Source organism: Brachyhypopomus gauderio, chromosome 2 (assembly GCF_052324685.1).
Source record: "Brachyhypopomus gauderio isolate BG-103 chromosome 2, BGAUD_0.2, whole genome shotgun sequence".
Lineage (NCBI taxonomy): Eukaryota > Metazoa > Chordata > Actinopteri > Gymnotiformes > Hypopomidae > Brachyhypopomus > Brachyhypopomus gauderio.
Window position 1 is genome coordinate 16,181,328 of NC_135212.1, and position 20,116 is coordinate 16,201,443.

Consider the following 20,116-nt stretch of genomic DNA (forward strand, 5'->3'; position numbering starts at 1 on the left):
AGGGAACGTAAATTGTTACCGGGGCAGTGTATATATACAACCGTCAGTGCAGATGGACGATAGCCTGTCATTCATCCACTACTTTTTAATGTCATGCGATCTACCCACATTCCTTCGCGATCGACCGACACTTCCTTCGCAATTGACCGGTCGATCGCGATCGATGTAATGGTCACCCCTGATGTAACGGATATGAATGTTGTGCCACTTGCCACTTCATTTAGCAGCAACTACGTTTGTGTGGGAAGGCGTTCCCAACATCCACATGATGGCCAACAGCACCCTGTCTGCTCATGACATTGACGGGTCTTTTTCTGGTATATAAAAAGGGTTTTCTTTTATTTGGGTTTAATACAAAGCAAGCTGAGGAGGGAATGTGTACAGATGGAATGAAAAGGCAATTTGATTTAAAGTAATCTTACTGAACAAGATTAGGCTACATTATTTCAGAATCGATTTCCAACAAACATGATGTAATTGTCTATATTTGGTTTGTTTGCATATTGGTTAAAATGGCCTCTATGATGAAAGTAGACACGTCCAGAACTGTTGCCAGTGTATAAAATGCACTTTCAGGGTCTTCTCAAACACTTTTGGGAAGACATGATTTAAAAGGTTTAAGGTATAGGAAAATGTAGGTGGTAAGACAGAAATGCTTCAGTATTTTGTTATATATTTGTAAATAACCATACAATAATTCACTGAGTAACTGGAACTGTGACACCACAACAACCCTACTCTCATCAGGTACATCTACTGGAGTGGGGTTCCATCTGTTGAGCATTCAGTTAGTAGACCAGTAGCAGTTCTACAGTGGTGTGAAAAAGTTTTGGCCCCCTTCCTGATTTTTTCCATGTTTGTCACACTTAAATGTTTCGGAACATCAAACCAATTTAAATATTAGTCAAAGACAACACAGGAAAATACAAAATACTATTTTTAAATGAAGGTGTTTATTATTAAGGGAGAAAAAAAATCCAAATTTACATGGCCCTGTGTGAAAAAGTGATTGCCCCCTAAACCTAATAGCTGGTCGGGCCACCCTTAGCAGCAACAACTGCAACCAAGCGTTTGCGATAACGTGCAATGAGTCCATTACAGCACTGTGGAGGAATTTTGGCCCACTCATCTTTACAGAATTGTTCCAATTCAGCCACATTGGAGGGTTTTTGAGCATGAACGGCCTTTTTAAGGTGATGCCAAAGCATCTCAATCGGATTGAGGTCAGGACTTTGACTAGGCCACTCCAAAGTCTTCATTTTGTTTTTCTTCAGCCATTCAGAGATGGACTTGCTGGTGTGTTTTGGATCGTTGTCCTGCTGCAGAACCCATGTTCGTTTCAGCTTGAGGTCACGAACAGATGGTTGGACATTCTCCTTCAAGATCTTTTGGTAGACAGCAGAATTCATAGTTCCATTTATCACAGCAAGTCTTCCAGGTCCTGACGCAGCAAAACAGCCCCAGACCATCACACTACCACCACCATATTTTACTGTTGGTCTAATGTTATTTTTCTGGAGTGCAGTGTTTCTTTTACACCAGATGTACTGGGACAGACACCTTCCAGAGAGTTCAACTTTTGTCTCATCAGTCCACAGAATGTTTTCCCAAAAGTCTTGGGCATCATCAAAATGTGTTCTGGAAAAATTGAGACAAGCTTTAATGTTCTTTTTGCTCAGCAGTGGTTTTCGTCTAGGAACTCTGCCATGTAGGCCATTTTTGCCTAGTCTCTTTCTGATTGTGGAGGCATGAACACTGACCTTACCTGAGGCAAGTGAGGCCTGCAGTTCTTTGGATGTTGTTGTGGGCTCTTTTGTGACCTCTTGGATGAGTCATCGCTGCGCTCTTGTGGTAATTTTGGGCGGCCGGCCACTCTTGGGAAGGTTCACCACTGTTCCATGTCTTTGCCATTTGTGGACAATTGCTCTCACTGTGGTTCGCTGGATTCCCAAAGCTTTGGAAATGGCTTTATAACCCTTTCCAGACTGATAGATCTCAATTACCTTCTTTCTCAATTGTTCCTGAATTTCTTTGGATCTCTGCATGATGTGTAGCTTTACAGGATGTTTTGGTGGACTTCACTTTGTCAGGCAGGTCCTATTTAAGTGATGTCTTGATTGAGAACAGGTGTGGCAATAATCAGGCCTGGGTGTGGCTAGAGACAGTGAACTCGGGTGTCAGAAACCACAGTGACATTTTGTTTTAATAAGGGGGCAATCACTTTTTCACACAGGGCCATGTAGGTTTGGATTTTTTTTCTCCCTTAATGAACATTTTCATTTAAAAATAGCATTTCGTGTTTACCTGGGTTGTCTTTGACTAATATTTTAATTGGTTTGATGGTCCGAAACATTTAAGTGTGACAAACATGGAAAAAATCAGGAAGGGGGCAAAAACTTTTTCATACCACTGTACCTTACACACTAGCCTAATTTTTAGGACTTGACCGGGCTTTGACCAAATACCATGTTGCGTTCTTTTGATTGGCCTTTTTGTTTCAAAATGTCTTGTAAGCAGCATCGTCAGGTTTGTCATATACCAGTACATATATGTTTTGTACAAGGTTTGAAAGCACTAGTAAGTCAAACAATGGGCTTGCTCAGAATAGGATCACTATTACCCAGAGGTGGGGACTCGAGTCACATGACTTGGACTCGAGTCAGACTCGAGTCATTAATATTAAGACTTTTGACTTGACTTGAAAAAATATTCAGAGACTTAGACTTGATTTGGACTTTTACACCAATAACTTGGGACTTGAATTGGACTTGAACCTGTTTACTTGCAAAGACTTGATTTTTTTTTTTACCCCAAATCTAAATTTTAAAACGCATATTAATATTTATAAAGTGCGCCCCATTAATTTCATTTCCGTCCTTCTGACGCAGACCGGCGTTACACCAGATTCTGTGACCATCGAATTTTGTGACCACAGGGGGCGCTATTTCACAGTTTCTGTTCAGAGGCACAAACGCTTTACGAATGCTACATAAACTATGCTGATGCACTTTCTTTACTCGTTTTGTTGGTGTCCACGAGCCAAAATATGACAGATGTTTATATTTACATTTATCGTCTCTTAATTACATAAATGTACTTAAACAAGATTTACCATCCCCTCACCATTGCAGCCAACAAAGAAATCATGAATGGGGTGTACAGGTGAGCCTTTTTAACTGGGGTCACCAATTCTGACGGCAGCCATCAGAATATGTGACCCCACTGAATCTCCAGGTAACAATAGTAGCCTACACTGTGACCCCACAATAACAGAAAACAATGAAAAAATAACCCTAACCTTTTATTAGTCTATATTTAAACATTTTATCCAAATGTTTAGAATAACCATTCATAATGACAGCATCTTGCTTACGATGAAGCTTGCTATTTTCTTGTAAAATGAAAACGAAACATTCTTGTTTAAGTATGTAATTAAGTAAATAATGTAATTATGTAATTAAGAGAAGATAAAATGTAAATGATCTGTCATCTTTTGGCTGGCGGACACCAACAAAACGAGTAAAGAAACGCATCAGCGTAGCATTCGTAAAGCGTTGGTGCCTGTAAAAAAAAAAAGACTCGAAAGGACTTGAAATTCCAAGTTTCAGACTTGGGACTTGACTTGACGGTTGCTTGTCTTGACTCGAGACTTGACTTGAGTTGACTGTCTTTGCTTGAGACTTGACTCGGGACTTGAGGATAAAGACTTGGACTTACTTGAGACTTGCAAAACACTGACTTGGTCCCACCTCTGCTATTACCAATATCAAACAGACTTGTTTTCTATTGAGCACTATTCTTACTCAAGAGTACATGAATGTTTTAACCTAAACATGCTGCAATTGAATTTTATTCCATGTTTTCCTCCCTGTGTTTTAATAAAACTTATAAAGATTTTAATATTCTTCTGTTATAGGTTAAGTAACTTTTGCAAATTGGGTTGATTTCCTATAGCACTGACAAAACTGGGATTTTAGAATATGGTAATAATGGATGAACATTCATAACGGGCATTTTTGTGGAAGTCTTTTTCACTGTGTCTGTCACTGTGTGCATGTGTTTAGGTTTGAGAAAGTCCAGTAAGAAACGTAGTGAGTCTCCCCCAGCAGAGCTCCCCAGTTTTCGGAGGAGCACACGGCAGAAGACCACGGGCTCCTGCGCCAGCACCAGGTAAACTCACTGAACCCATGTCTTCCTTGTGTGCGTGTGAGAGAGATATACCACAGGTATAACATGGCTTTCACTACACCTCCTAGGTGCTAAACACTTTATTCTAATCTGTCTGTCAATTATTAGTTTTGTGTAGTACAATCATAATTAGTAATCAGTACTGTTTTTTTTTTTTTTTTTTGTTTTTTGTTTTTTTTTTTTGTCTTTCGTCTTTCTCTTTGATAGTCGGCGAGGCTCAGGCCTAGGAAAGCGAGGGGCAGCTGATACTCGCCGACAGGACAAAATGGCTGACTCCGATAACAACCAGGATGGAGCCAATTCATCGGCTGCACGCACAGAGGAGGCCCTCCAGGGAGCTTCAGGTCTGGCTGCAGAGTGTACAGAATGACTGTCTTTCAAACACGTGCACATATCAAACTCGCCACTTTCATTGATGGAGCCAGAGAACGTGTGGATAAGTCCCTCTAGCTCAGCCTGACTGCCTTGACCTGTTTTGTTAATTGGAATTGACTGTTGATGGCATTTCTTTTTGTCATTATCTCTCCAGCTTCTAGTTCGGTTGCAGGCGCTGTAGGCATGACCACGTCTGGGGAGAGTGAGTCAGATGACTCTGAAATGGGTAGACTCCAAGGTAGAGCCACTGTTCATTTGTTTGCAATAGCAGAAGCTGTTATCTGTTGTAGCCACTGTGTGAATTATGAGCCTTTACTAATTACCAGGTTTGCGCAGACTGTAGCCTGTGTTGTCAGTGACCAGATGTCTGTCTTAATTGCTCTGCTGTTTCTTTCTGCTTGTGATTAGTTTTGCAATAAAAGTGTTCATTGCTGCCTTCAGCTCTTCTGGAAGCCCGTGGTCTCCCACCCCACCTGTTCGGGCCACTTGGGCCGCGCATGTCCCAACTGTTTCATCGCACCATTGGCAGTGGAGCCAGTTAGTAATCCTTCTATATACATTATCTTCCTTTAGTGGTACTTGTGTTCTGGTTTGACTTTTAATCCCAAAATATTTTACTCAATTTACACTACCTGTGCACTCTCCACCCATCTCACTCATGATGTCTCCACTCACTACACTCTCACTCTCTGTCTCTCTCTGTTTCTCTCTCTATCTCCCTCTCCCCCTCTCAAACTCACCTCTTACCCCTTTTCTATTAGGTTCCAAGGCTCAGCAGCTCCTGCAGGGCCTGCAGGCTACAGGTGACGAGTCACAACAGTTGCAGGCTGCTATAGAAATGTGTCAGCTGCTGGTTATGGGCAATGAGGAGACACTGGGTGGATTCCCTGTTAAGAGCGTCGTACCTGCCCTGGTGACTCTTCTCTCTGTCACTCTCTGTCATAACTCTCTGTCATCATATGTGTCGTGAAGCTGTCCTTGTGCAACAGGTGATTTGAGATGCATACATGTGTTGGAATGTCTTCAATCTCCTGTTGTCTTTCAACAGATCACACTCTTACAAATGGAGCATAATTTTGATATAGTGAGTATGAGTGATCAGTTACACCTTCAGTGCTACAAAGTTACTGTAGAAGTGATTAAAACAGTTTTTCAGAGGTTCAGAGAGAAATCTTGTTGAGGGGTGTGTTCATGTTCCCTAGATGAACCACGCCTCCCGTGCCCTGACGTACATGATGGAGGCTCTGCCCCGCTCCTCTGCTGTGGTGGTAGATGCTATCCCTGTCTTCCTGGAAAAGGTGAACAACTCTTTACTCCTTTAGCTCTTTGACTCTTTGAGGAGGAAGTAAAGTTGCTTATGTTTCACCCCTTTCTCTGCTATTAGCTTCAGGTGATCCAGTTTATTGATGTGGCAGAGCAAGCTCTGACTGCTCTCGAGATGTTGTCACGGCGGCACAGCAAGGCCATTCTTCAGGCTGTAAGTGCACAATTCTCTCTACTTCAATGTGTGTATTGTGCATGTCTGTGCATGCATGTGTGTAAGAACACTATGAGGGTGGTCCAAGTACCCAAGATGCACTCAGCTGATGAAGCATTTATACTATTCACTAAGGTACAGACTGTCATTGTACTTGCGGACTAGCCACTAGTGGGATCTGTCCATTCAGTCCTACCTGTTCAGGATCAGGTGGATGTTACAGTTTATTTATTTACCCATGTGCCTGACCTTGTTGTACCCCTCCCTCTATAGGGTGGACTGGCAGATTGCTTGCTGTACCTGGAGTTTTTCAGCATTAATGCCCAGAGAAACGCCTTAGCCATAGCTGCTAACTGCTGTCAGAGTATCACCCCGGACGAGTTCCACTTTGTCGCTGACTCTCTCCCTCTGCTCACGCAGAGACTTACCCACCAGGTCAGAGTATCAATCCTTCACACACTTCACAGGACCACTAGAAGGTTCTTAATGACACCTTTGCTTCTCTTAAATTGACAACCACTATGGCAGTGTAAAAAGGGTAAAATTCTGAGGCTCCATTTTATAGTCTTGTACCTTTGCTGCAATGATGACAAATCTGTTCAAAGCAGAAACCGTTTTCTTGTGGATAAATTAGACTACATAATCTTGAGGTACTTGAAGACTAGTCAATGTTCTAAACAAGTCGACTTTTTTTATTTTGATGCATCAAAATAACCTATAAGCTAATCTGTACTCCACTTTTACTTAAGATAAATGTTAAGTCTGTATCAATTAAATATATATATTTTTAATAAATAGCAGAATTTGTCATTGCAAGCAAGTAATTATTGAATCTACTCAGGGAGTGCTACTGCAGCTTGAAAATAATGTGGTTGTGTTGGTTGGTTGGTCTTATTCAGTGTTGGCTCTTTTCCACAAGTAAGGAACTAGAACCGTTCCAGTACGTGCTTGGTGCCAATATGAAAACCTGCCCCCCTTTTCCAGTTTTAGGTGCCCCTTGTTCATGTTCGAGTCTAGTATGACGCCTAGGTTTTTGGCTACTGTGCCAGGTGTAATGGGGTAGTCTGCGAGATTAAGCATTAGATCTGGAATTTTCTGTCTTGAGGCCTTAGGGCCCAGGAGGAGAACTTCTATTTTGTCCTCATTTAATTGTAGGAAGTTTAGAGACATCCAGCATTTAATATCTCTTACACAGGCCTCAATTTTTCCTAAACTGAGTTTGTCATTGGGTTTGGCTGATATGTAAAGTTGAGTGTCATCTGCATAGCAGTGAAAATTGACACCATGTTTGTTTATAACTGTGCCCAATGGTAGCATATATAATGTAAATATTAGTGGTCCTAAAATGGAGCCTTGCGGGACCCCATATTTAACTTTTGTACGTTTGGATGGAATATTATTGAGCTTTACAAACTGATAGCGATTTGTTAAGTAAGAGTAAAACCATGAAAGGGCTGTGCCTGAGACTCCCAACCCAGCGTTCTAACCTCTTTAGCAAGATCCTATGATCAAATGTGTCAAAAGCTGCACTAAGATCAAGAAGCACTAACAGTGATACATAGCCTTGATCTGAAGCAAGGAGGAGATAATTTGTTACTTTGACTAATGCTGTTTCAGTACTGTGATGGGGCCTAAAACCAGATTGGAAATATGTGATTCTTATGCAGATATAGGCATAATTGCTGGGCAACAGCTTTTTCTATGATCTTAGATATAAATGATGTGTTTGAAATGGGTCTATAATTAGATAGCACAGTCGGATCAAGATATGGTTTCTTGATCAGACGTTTAATAACTGCTAATTTACATGATTTGGGCATGTGACTTATTGAAATGGATGCGTTAACTATAGTTAGAAGAGGTTCAGTTACAGCTGGTAATACCTCTTTTAATAACTTTGAGGGAACCGAGTCTAGTGTGCAGGTAGTACAATTTAAGGAAGAAATTATTTTCCCTAATTCTGATTGTGGGAGTGTATGAAAAGCATCAAGTTTTTCTCCCAGTATGTAATTTAAATCAATATCAACCAAACCAGATGACATACCAGTTGTATTGCTAATAAAAGGTTTTATATTTTGTCTAATATTCTCTATTTTATTATCAAAGAAATCTATAAATACATTACTAGTGAGGTTTACTGGAATCTGAGGTTCTGTGCCTGCTTGATTTTTAGAAGTTTTTGAAGTTTATTTGAAGTTTTGAAGTTTAGAAATAGTATTAAAAAGAAATCTAGGATTGTTTTTATTTTTCTCTATCAGTGAGGCTAAGTATGCTGAGCGTGCTTTAGTGAGTGCTCTTTTGTATTCAATAATGCTATCCTTCCAGGTACAGTGGAATACTTCCGCCATTTCCGCTAATTTACATGCTATTTGTTTTAAGTTTCTAGTTTGGTCAGTGTACCATGGGGCGAGCTTTTTGGATCTAGCCTTTTTATATTTTAGTGGATCTACTATATCTAGAGCTGATCTGCAGGTATTCTCTAAGTAGTCGGTTAAACTATCTAACTCTCCTGGATCGGATGGCGAATGGACTAAAGCAGTTAAGTCAGGGAGGGTTTCAATAAACTGTGTTGCTGTTGATGAATTTATCAAGCGCTTTATACACTGCAGAGGAGACGAGTGGGTATTTGTTAAAATGAAGCTCGAATTGGACTAAATATTGATCAGAGATTGCTACGGTTTGCGGAAGTATATTTATATTATCTACATCGATACCCAGCGTTAAGATTAATTTCAAGCGTATGATTTCGATAATGTGTAGGTCCTACTACATTGTGTATAATGCAGACAGTTCAATATAGAAGTAAATGCCCTTCTCAGTGGATCCTCTGCATTATCAAAATGTACGTTAGTCTCCTACCATTATTATTTTGTCACTACATACTGCTAAATTTGCTGAAAAATTGGTGAAATCATTTAAGAAATCTGAGTAAGGCCCTGGTGGTCTGTATACATTTGTCAGGGAAAATGCACTTTTATTTACGGATGGACTAATTACATTAATAGACAGCATCTCAAATGAATTTGAGATATCCAGGTATTTCTGGTGAATTTCTAAACAATCTCGATAGATTATACATATTCCTCCTCCTCTGCCTGACAATCTAGCTCTATGTAAATAACTATATCCCACAGGAGTGGCTTCGTTTAGAGTTAAATAATCACCAGATTGAATCCACGTTTCATTTACACATATAACTGACCAGAAGATTGATATTCTAAGTTCATTTACAAAAACTGCTTTAGAGTTAAGCGATCGAATATTGATTAATCAAATTTTCAGATCGGTCATATAGGTGGTAATATTTGGATGTGAAGTTTGAATATTAGTTACAAACCTAGGCCGGACTATTTTCTTATGATTTAATTTAACCCAGGGCACAGACACAGTCTCAATTCTGTGGGAACTTGGTGACTCATCTAAGCAGCTCGCAGACAGTTGGTTTAGCCCGTTAGTGTGCGGCCTGGTCGCGACTCTGGGTAGTCAGCAGTTCATAGTACTGCTCTGCCCACTAACTAACAGGCTATGGGCTATGCTACAGGATAACAAGGCGGCGCCCTCCCGGGTGGGGTGGACACCGTCCCTGCCTAAAAGACTAGGCTTGCCCTCGAACTCTTTCCAATTATTAATAAAGCCCACTTGATTTTCGGAGCACCACTCGGACATCCAGTGGTTTAACGACGTGAGCCTGCTGTATTGCTCATCGCCGCACCGCATTGGGATGGGGCCAGAGCAGATTACCGCATCGGACATAGTCTGGGCCAATTTAACCACCTCTTTAATATTACCCTTAGTCACTTCTGATTGCCGCAGACGTATATCGTTGACCCCTACATGTTCTACCCTAGAGAATCTTTTATTGGCTAACAGTCTAAGGTTGCCACTAATGTCCGGCGCTCTGGCTCCCGGTAAACAACTAACTGTAACCGCTGGAGCCCCTACAGGAATAGCGACTTTCACGTGCTGAACTATAGTCTCTCCTATCACTAGAGTCCTTGAGACAGGCTCCTCAGCGGGTGTTGCGCTGAGCGGGGCAAACCTGTTGGACACGTGAACCGGGGTGCTCTGGTGGGCTAGTGCTGGCGTTCGCGTTAGCTGCAGCCCTCGCTCTCCGACTACGCCGCCGAGACGTCACCCATTCGCCCCGCTGTGAGGGCTCTATCGCCGGAGTCGCGGAGGCACTTGTTCTCCCTGGCACATCCACAGTTACTACTGACTCTGTCTCTATCCCTCAATAATGAGCGGACGCGGCGCTCTAAACTTTCCACTTTCGCCACGAGAGAATTAACCAAGTTGCACCTCTCTCGAATGCTATCGCTGTTGCTATCAGTGGCAAAAGGGTCTAGGCTAAACATGCCACACTCCGAACATGGTCATCTTACTTCGTAAACTTTTTAAAAGGGCAATTTAAAGGGCGAGTCAAGTTGCACATGTAAACCACATGGTGTGAACACGGTGTGTTCAGGATGGTATTTCTCGCGAACCGTTGCATGTAGATGGCTGAAAATCGGTATGCAGGAAGTTGTACTAGTTCTTAAAACACAAGCCCATCACACTAAATAATTTTTTAAAGAATTTTTGATATTAGTTATTTTTATGTGTGGGGAAAAACGACAGGACCACTAGGGGTGCAACTACACTAAGTGCTACTACATTTAAAGAGCTTTAGCCTACTACAGTACTTAAGGTCCTTTTCAACGTAATAAGAAACTGTATAACAACTGTTTATGGCTGAAAACCTACAGAGTCCCTACGTAAAAGAATTAGTCCAGAAACACTTCCGTTGTGTTGACAGGTTTTGCAGTGCTTCTGAATTTGCAGCGCGTTTTCTAAATGTAGCGCACTAGTTGTCATTTTGATGAATTTGCTTTGCGTATTTTCAGAGCTTTTTGCATTTGCTGAGCGATGCTTTCAGGGTCACTGCAGCGTGCTACGTCATCAGATTGCTTCCGTTGGTGGTGCTGCTTAAGGCGGGAAATGGAGATTAATGTTTGTTTTCTATTGCCCAAGCTTATCGTCATCAAGGAAAAATTTATCTCGAAACATATCAAAATAGCTTTATCGCCCAGCACTATGTGTAATGCATGTCTCATGATATTGAACTAATCAACATTAGTGGTTTTTGCTGATAGATCCCTTCTTTCTCTTGCAGGATAAGAAATCTGTGGAAAGCACTTGTCTTTGTTTTGCTAGACTGGTAGACAACTTTCAACATGAGGAGGTGAGATAAAGACACATGCATGCTGAGTGCCAGATTAACCTTATACTCTAAAAATACAAATACAAGGTGAGGACCATTAATGTGCTGACCTTTTGTTCTTTGCCTGGTCTAGAACCTTCTGCAGCAGGTGGCATCACGGGATCTGCTGACCAACATCCAGCAGCTGCTGGTGGTTACGCCCCCTGTGCTTAGCTCCGGGATGTTCATCATGGTTGTGCGCATGTTCTCCCTTATGTGCTCCAACTGTCCCAGCCTTGCAGTACAGCTGATGAAACAGAGTGAGTAGCTCACTCTCACTTACTCACACTTTACTGTGACAGGGGCACTGGTTAATTATTAATCTAAAAATAGCCCTGTAAATACAGTTGCATATCAGTGTGAACTTGTGTAAACTCTTATGATTTAGGCAGTACCGTAAAGAAATTTCACAGGTCAAGTAGGGTGCCCTCAAAGGTATATATATTCTCCACAGAGCACAATCTCTGGCATTTCTGTTTCTGTCTCTTTTAGCCAGAACAATGTTGTTTTTACTGGTTATTCCTAATCAGTAAATATGATAAGTGATCTACCTAAACTGTTTATCTAAATGAAGAAATTGTGCTAGTTCAGGTGGAAACGATATTGGATATGCCACTGGAAATTCCATTACTCTCCTTGCTGAGAAGTGTTCAGTGGGGAAATTTTTTTTTATTCCTGACAAATGCAGTGCTAAAACTGATATGTAATTTTGGTAAATCAGATGAGATAAAAGTCCTGAGAATGTGTATGCAGGGTGACCCATGGAGGAAATACTACACAATACTCTCCAGTGTGTCCTGGGTCTTCTCTGCGGTCTCCTCACAGTTGGACATGACTGGAGCGCCTCAGCAGGGGGCGAGATACCCGAACCACATCAACTGGCTCCTCTCTACGTGGAGGAGCAGTGGCTCTATTTTGATTCTCTCCTGGCTGACTGTACTCCTCACCTTATCTCTTAAGGGAGAGCCCAAACACCCTGCAGATAAACAAATTTCAGCCGCTTGTATTCTCAATCTCATACTTTCAGTCACTGCCCAAAGCTTGAGACCACAGATTAGAGTCGGAGCGTAGATTGACCAGTAAATAGACAGCTTTGACTTTTGGCTCAGCTCTCTCTTCACCACCACAGTGCGGTACAGTTTCCACAACTTTGCAGATGCCTTGCCGATCTGCCTGTCAACCTCCCGTTCCATCCTTCCCTCACTTGTGAACAAAAACCCGAGATACTTCAACTTCTCCACTTCAAGCAGAAGACATTGTGTCTGTCATTAAATGTCATAGTTGTCATGGCACAAACTAGTGTTTGTAAATAGTGCAGGACTTGCACCCACATTGTAAGAGGTCAGTAGTTGTTTGTGTGTCTCTTTGTGCTCAGATATAGCGGAGACTCTGCGCTTTCTGCTGTGTGGGGCTTCTAACGGAAGTTGTCAGGAGCAGATTGATCTGGTACCAAGGAGCCCCCAGGAGCTTTATGAACTCACCTCCCTTATCTGGTACTTCTTGTTGAACCTACTTTCTTTGTAGTTGTGGTTCCTGTCACACCTTGTCTGTCCTGAAGAAATGGGCAGTGTTTAGTTATTGTACTAAGCCATGTTAAACCAATTGCTTCACATTGTCCTAGTCCTATTTGATGTTTCTATTTTCTATCTCTTTCTCTGTGTGCATACACATTTTAGTGAGCTCATGCCATGTCTGCCAAGAGAGGGCATTTTTGCTGTGGACGCCATGTTGAAGAAGGGCAGTGCCCATACTACAGAAGGTGCTGTTTGGCAGTGGAGAGATGACCGAGGCCTGTGGCACCCTTACAACCGCATCGACAGCCGCATCATCGAGGTACTTGAATATGGTGTCAATTATGGACAATTCATAATGTGCACAGATTAGGCTGGGTCCAGTTTCTGTTGTTAACAATATGACATGTCGGTGTTTGTGCGTGCATGTGTGCACATGTGGTTCTTTTTTTGTGTGTTTCTGTGCTGTCAGACGGCTCATCAGAATGGCGAAGATGAAATTAGTCTATCAACGCTTGGCCGTGTTTACACCATTGACTTCAACTCTATGCAGCAGATTAATGAGGATACTGGCACCGCCCGTGGCATCCAGAGAAAACCCAACCCACTGGCCAACCCCAGTGCTGGTGAGTGAAAGATTTGCAGACAAGCACGGTTTGTTAATTTATACACTCGCAGATTACAGTTATGGATTAATTACAATTTTTATACAACCCTTGCATGATCACGTGAACTTGATCATTCAAATCGGGAAATACATTTTCATTTCAATAAAGGCACAAATAAAGCATCCAAATGTATGTAAATGAAATATGAATAGACATCTACCACATTGTAAATGGAACTATTGCATTTGAATTAGAATTTTGAGCTCAGTTACTTGTATGAGTGGAACATGTAAATGCAAATGCGTATTACATATTCATTTTAATATTGAGACAGAATAACTTCCATATACAGTAAAACCCCTGACATTCTACTAGTTAGCCTCTCTACCTCTCATCTTTCCATGGGCTATGTTACCTGCCTTTCAGGAAGCCACCTGGAAGTGCGTGGAGAGGATGCACGTGCTCAGCTCATGAAAGAGGACCCAGAGCTGGCCAAGTGCTTCATTAAGACGTTGTTTGGTGTCCTCTATGAGGTCTACAGCTCTTCTGCTGGGCCTGCAGTCAGACACAAGTGCCTTAGAGCCATTCTGCGCATCATCTACTTTGCTGATGCTGAACTCCTGAAGGATGTTCTGCGCAACCATGCTGTCTCCAGGTGAGTCAATGACATGAGTGCTGCTGGGGGAGGGGCATGTATGTTTCTGCAGTGTTGCCAGTTTAGGGACAGTATTGATGCTCTGTCATATGGGCAATATATCAGTGCCCTGGTTGAGGTTTACGCAGGTGGTATAAAGAAATGGTCTCACTATTACAAAGCATAGATTTTCAAATTTGGCCTGTTACTTTTTAAAATATTCTATACACTCTATGGTATGTTGCCCCTGTCACACCGTGTCAGCTGTCTGGAGGTTTCTGTCCTAACTCTGAAACCTCACCTTAAATCTCCTAAATCATTATAATATCCTAAATTGTTAAGAGCTGTATTATGAAATTGGAGATATCAACGCTGATAATTGGGCAGAATTCTTAATAATAATAAAATACGGTACATTTCTTGAATCGTTTAAAGCTGTTATGCCCCCTCAGAGTATGAATATGGTTTATGGCAGTGTTGGAACTCATCTGAATGAACTGTTCTGTAGCAGTGCTAAACACACACGTTCTGTTCATAGCCACATAGCGTCCATGCTGTCCAGCCAGGACATGAAGATCGTTGTGGGCTCTCTGCAGATGGCTGAGATCCTTATGCAGAAACTGCCTGATGTCTTCAATGTATATTTCAGAAGAGAAGGTAAATGGAAAAGTAAAATCATCTACTGATAATGGATAAAATTTTAATCATTGTGACTAGAGATTGGACCAATTCGATACAATATCAGCATCGGGACCGATATTGACGTAATTGTAACGTATCGGATATCGAACAAATGTGGCCGATCCACTTACCAATCCATTTTCCAGTGAGATGAGATGGACAATAAACGCAATGTAACATTAACACGAAACGCACCAGTGATCCGGATTCCACAGTTTACCTTCAACCCCCAGCAGCTTCAGTCTGCAGCTGGCTGAAACATGTCCGCGATGATGAACTAGAACAGTGATTCTCAACTGGTGGGTCGTGGACACGTTCTGGGTGGGTTGAGGACAGCTTGTAATAAAAAAAAAATGTATAGGCTACTCTTCTAATTTTGTACTCGTCTTTTATCTTGAGAAAAAACAGAGGCACATGCCAGGGCTCCAGACTGTGACTAAAATGGTTGCAATCCCTACCATAAAATTAATTTGAGAGTAATATAATTATTTCACTCGCCAGTGGCGACATGTTAAAAAATAACAGCATAATTTTTTTTATGGGTGACGATTTTTTGTCATTGGAAAAATATCCACCATTTTCTTTTGAGTTTGTATTTTAAAAGTTAATCGATATGCTGTAGCTCCCACTCACATGTTCGTCTCTGCCCATCAACAAAGGTGGCAATCAGATCACGTGACTCGTAAAGCAGCGGAGCGGAGCTGAGCACTAAGCGTTGTTGTTGAAAATAGTGAAGACAAAAATAGTGGATTATTTACAGTCTACATCTCTGTGGGACCATATGAGGACACACTCCTTTATAACTGTACATAGTTTTAAGTTAATTTTAATGGGATCAAAAGTCACTCATTTGCATAGCTACTAGGAAAGTTTGTTTAAAATTTGTTTCATGTTTGCATAATTGGAATTCTTTCTTCAATACCTTTAAGTTGAAAGTGCCAAAATATGCAAATTCTTATTTCTGGCAACCAAACATCTACAACTTTGTTTACGTCAGGAATATGTGTATTTTAAAAACATTTTATATTAAATATACTCCTGTCACCGCTGCAACGTCTAAGGCACCGTCAACAAATGACCTTAACACGGACGCAAGTGGCGGTCGTAAAGGCCCCAGAGCACTGTGCACTCTTTTTTGCAATAATTTCAATAGCTTTTAAACGGTCCATCATAAGTCCACTAAACAAGGTTGTTCATTAGGATGCACTTAATGTACTATAACTTGTTTTATGCTCTTATGATAGACATTTTAAAAACTATTGAAATATTTGACAAAATGTGCACTTAATATGTATATAATTGTTTTTATCTTATGAAGGATCATTTAAAAACTGTTGAAATTGTTGCATAAGAACTGAGTGTGCAGTGCTCTGGGGCCTTTACAACTGCCACTTTTGTCAATGTTAAGGTAATTTGTAGATGGTGACAGTAGTACATTTTAAATAACATGTCCAATTCCGAAGATGTGAACATAAAACCAACTTGACATCAAGCATGTTGGACGCATGTTGGAGATCCTAATAACAGGTGATCTGATGTGAGTGTTGAAATGCTTATTAGTTTGTATATTATTATGGCGCCTAGAAAAGGTTATTATTGGTGCCTGATTTTTTTCCTTTTAGGACCTACTAGCTCCTTGAGTAATTTTTTTTTTGTTTAGAGGCCAGCACGCGAACCAATTCTTGGTGCCATGGTAACCACCAATTGTTTACCCTTTTACTTTGTTTCAACATTTATACTGTATAAAACTGGGTCACGACTTAATGACAATGGAAAAAATGTGTCCCGGGCTGAGACCAGTTGAGAATCCCTGAACTAAAGAGCCCTTATATCGGTATTTGTATCGGTATTGGCAGGTGTATATATATGTATTGGATCGAAACTGAAAAACACTGGATCGGCCCATCACTAATTGTGACTTTGATCGATGTACTCTATATAAGACCTTAAACTGTAAAAATTGAAATCTGACACACGGCGCCCCTGTACATATGGTTTTAATCGCCCCACTCCACAAGTCGCCGTAATATTAATCCCTAACTCTCGCTTACATACCTGTCTAGTTTTAAGGGATGTAATCTCTGTAAAAGCCATTAGCTGTGAATATATGAAACAGAGAAATAAGAGATTTCTGAAAAGGATTCAAATCAAGCAAAGGTTCCCATGGTTGAGATATAGGTTGAGTGTTATATGAAGGAAATAATGTGGATAAGCAGTGCCTGAGCTGCAAATAACGAAAAAAATTAGATGAATGCAACTGAAAATCAAAGACAATTGAACAAAGCTACGAAAACAGCCCTCCTTGAAAAAATATAAAAAAAAAGAAACAAGGCTTTGTTCATGCTAGGCCTGTCACGATAACAAAATTTTCAGAACGATATATTGTCCCAGAAATTATTGCGATAAACGATAATATTGTCATTTTAAAGTGCCATTATATAATTTTTTCTTGCTTCTGGGCTCCCCAAAGGTGCATTGACAATGTGCCACAATAATAATATAGTAGCATAATACAATTACACCAGTTTGTAGTAATGTAATTTATTGTAAAGCTCATGTATGGGGTCATATTTGAGCTTGACCACATGTATGTAGTGGCAGAGTAAAATGACATGTCTTTAATCTCCTTCAGAATGCCATCACTTCATTATATAAGGTTGGAATGGCAGTTTGGGAGATATAGGTTTTCTTTGGCAGTTCATACTGCTTGTCAAATCTTTGCAGCATGTTTGTAAATGTTTTTTTTTCGACCGTATTTAATGGCAGCTTCTCTTTGGCTATCGCGAGGGTCCACACTTGTACGTCACTTTCAAGGTCCATTTCAATATTTCCTAGCACGTTAAATTTGATCAAGTTAAATATTTATACATGTACTCGAAATTATTCGAAATAATTCAATTTTTATCACATTATTTAACGGTTGTTTATTTTCAAAACGCCCAATCTTTACGTCTTCACGTTCTCTTATGTTTTGTCCTGGAATTACAAGAGGCTCGTATTTGTTAATGTAATACAAGAGAACTGTTCAGACAGACAGCTATTTGTTGTGAAACGAACAAATTCCAGCACTTTTCAAACCTGAAACACAAATCAACATTAAAATTGGTCAGGTAAATGTTCCTTCCCCTATTTTTGAGGGGTGTTTCTTTATATTACCACATATCGTTTCGGACAACACTGCAAAAAAAATGTGAGGCGGCAAGTATAAACGCTTCCACCGCTCGCGGAGGTTCCAGGGTACCTGCGGGTCCTTAAAAAGTCTTAAAATGTCTTAAATTTAGTTTTACATATTCAAGGTCTAAAAATGTCTTAAAATGTCTGGAATTTTAGGAGGGGAGGCATTAAATAAGTGTGTTGCTCAGTTTTTCTGTTTTATTTTACCGATGTATATCCCACAATAATGATCATTTCCGCCACGACCCTATACTCCGCATGGTACATGGCAGTAGTACATCACCTAACAGGTGGAAACAGCAGACGATGCTTTAGCTGCCAGCACGCTGCTTTTCTTATTTGAGGGCTGCGGCGGGAACAACAATACAAGGCTCCGATACAGACGTGGGTAAATGTCCATTCAGTGAAGTGGCTGGAGGATGAAAAATATTGTGGCTGACTGAAACCTTCCAGTGATTCGTATGAGGCGCGATGTGAACTTGTCGAAAAACATTCAAACTTGGTACAATGGGCTGTAAAGTGCTGGATTCTCAAAAACACAAGCGATATGATAATGAAGCGGGTTCGGGAAACGAGGCAGAAACTGCTTAATCCAGAAAATCCCGAAGAGGGAAACTTTATTTTCCACGCAACTCAAAACATCGCACTGTTTTCTCCTGTCTGTTAGGGAATTCGCTGCGAGGAGTAGTAGTCGCTACAATAACACTCGTAATAGTAATATGCATATCGAGTCATTAACTACTAACTACAGTTTAACTGTAAGTGCCAAAAATGATTGGTCTACTGTGTAGGGCAACCAAACGTCTGTATTTCCCGGGACGTATTTCACATCCTGTCCCGGGTTTTTTTTTTTTTTTTAAGTGAGGAAATGTCCTGGTTTTTAAATTACCTTCATTGGACCATTACAATGTAAGTGTACAGGCACTAGGGCACTGCGCACGGCGCTGCATGTGCCGAAATCCCTGAGCTGGTTTATACATGACACATGCGAGGTCATCACCCCCCATCAGAAATTTACACTCGCCACCCCCTCCAGGTTCAAATCTCACTCCAAACGATCTTGAAAAGTTGGCAACCCTGGTATTATTTTTTCTTGTGAGGGGTATTCCACTCGATCACGTTCCGCTCGATCACATTAAGAGATGGTACCGTCTCCCCAGTATTCGACCACTGTTATTATTTATTTGTTTAAATATTGTTATTTAATTAAAGGTAAGATATTTGGTTAGGTAAATTGCCAGTTCCTGACAAATTCTCCCTGTGTGTGTGTGTGTGTGTGTGTGTGTGTGTGTGTGTGTGTGTGTGTGTGTGTGTGTGTGTGTGTGTGTGTCTGTCTATGTTCAATAAGAAGTATTGTCAGTGTGTGTGCTTGTATTCCCAGTGGTGGATGGTGCTCTGCCACTAGGGTCTGTCCTCTCTCCCCTTCCTGCACCCCATTCAGTCCCCCGGGGGGCTGTGGCTTCCGGTTGAGAGTACGCTGTGCGCAATTGGGGGGAACTCGTCAAATGCAGTCAAACTGATATAATTTCAAAATAGATATAGATTTTTGGTTATACCGCCCAGTACTACCTTTTAACATTTAAACACTTATGCTTCATCCTTATTTATTTGTTAATTTGTTTGTTCTGCTTTGTTTATCTGTGACTGTCTAACTGCCTGTTCATTTCTTTGATCAGGTGTCATGCACCAGGTTAAGAATTTGGCGGAGTGTGAGACATTCCTCACAAGCCCACCCAAAGCTTGCACAAGTGGCACAGCCAGTCTGTGCACCACCACCATCACCGCCGCAACCACAACAGCTGCCTCCAGTGTTGCATCAGATTTGGGCTCACCCAGCTTTCAACACAACATGGATGACTCGCTGGACCTTAGCCCACAGGGGTACGGACACGTACACATACGGAGAGAGAGTAAAGCTCCCAGCAAGCAGTCAAAAAAATTTGCATGGGTTGTTATTATGCTTTGTGTAGGCAAATATTTTATTTCCGCATAATTAAAATGGTGGGGTGTGTGTGGGGCTGTGTGTGCATGTGTCAGTCGACTGAGTGATGTTCTGAAGAGGAAACGTCTACCTAAGAGAGGGCCTCGCCGTCCCAAGTACTCCCCTCCCAGAGATGATGACAAAGTAGACAATCAGGGTAAGTTATGTCTGACTTTTTGTAGAATGTGTAGAATATCTGTTTGTGCCGTCACTATGGTCAATTGTGTTTAAGCCACTTTGATATTAAC

General features: G+C 41.1%; 1 protein-coding gene across 6 annotated transcripts in view; it reads left to right on the top strand.

The window, feature by feature from the left end:
* trip12 (thyroid hormone receptor interactor 12) overlaps positions 1–20,116 on the top strand; it is a 44,643-nt gene that overhangs the window by 13,339 nt on the left and 11,188 nt on the right. For 5 of the 6 annotated variants that reach the window (XM_076988787.1, XM_076988792.1, XM_076988788.1 and 2 more), the window contains 18 exons: positions 4,065–4,170; positions 4,396–4,532; positions 4,718–4,801; positions 5,005–5,100; positions 5,325–5,476; positions 5,612–5,647; positions 5,766–5,861; positions 5,948–6,040; positions 6,314–6,475; positions 11,193–11,261; positions 11,374–11,539; positions 12,655–12,772; positions 12,956–13,112; positions 13,263–13,416; positions 13,825–14,053; positions 14,571–14,689; positions 19,564–19,768; positions 19,925–20,025. In XM_076988787.1, coding sequence (XP_076844902.1) covers positions 4,065–4,170; positions 4,396–4,532; positions 4,718–4,801; positions 5,005–5,100; positions 5,325–5,476; positions 5,612–5,647; positions 5,766–5,861; positions 5,948–6,040; positions 6,314–6,475; positions 11,193–11,261; positions 11,374–11,539; positions 12,655–12,772; positions 12,956–13,112; positions 13,263–13,416; positions 13,825–14,053; positions 14,571–14,689; positions 19,564–19,768; positions 19,925–20,025 — 2,280 coding nt within the window. The remainder of the gene's footprint in view (positions 1–4,064; positions 4,171–4,395; positions 4,533–4,717; positions 4,802–5,004; positions 5,101–5,324; positions 5,477–5,611; positions 5,648–5,765; positions 5,862–5,947; positions 6,041–6,313; positions 6,476–11,192; positions 11,262–11,373; positions 11,540–12,654; positions 12,773–12,955; positions 13,113–13,262; positions 13,417–13,824; positions 14,054–14,570; positions 14,690–19,563; positions 19,769–19,924; positions 20,026–20,116) is intronic. The other variant, XM_076988793.1, reaches the window with a different exon arrangement.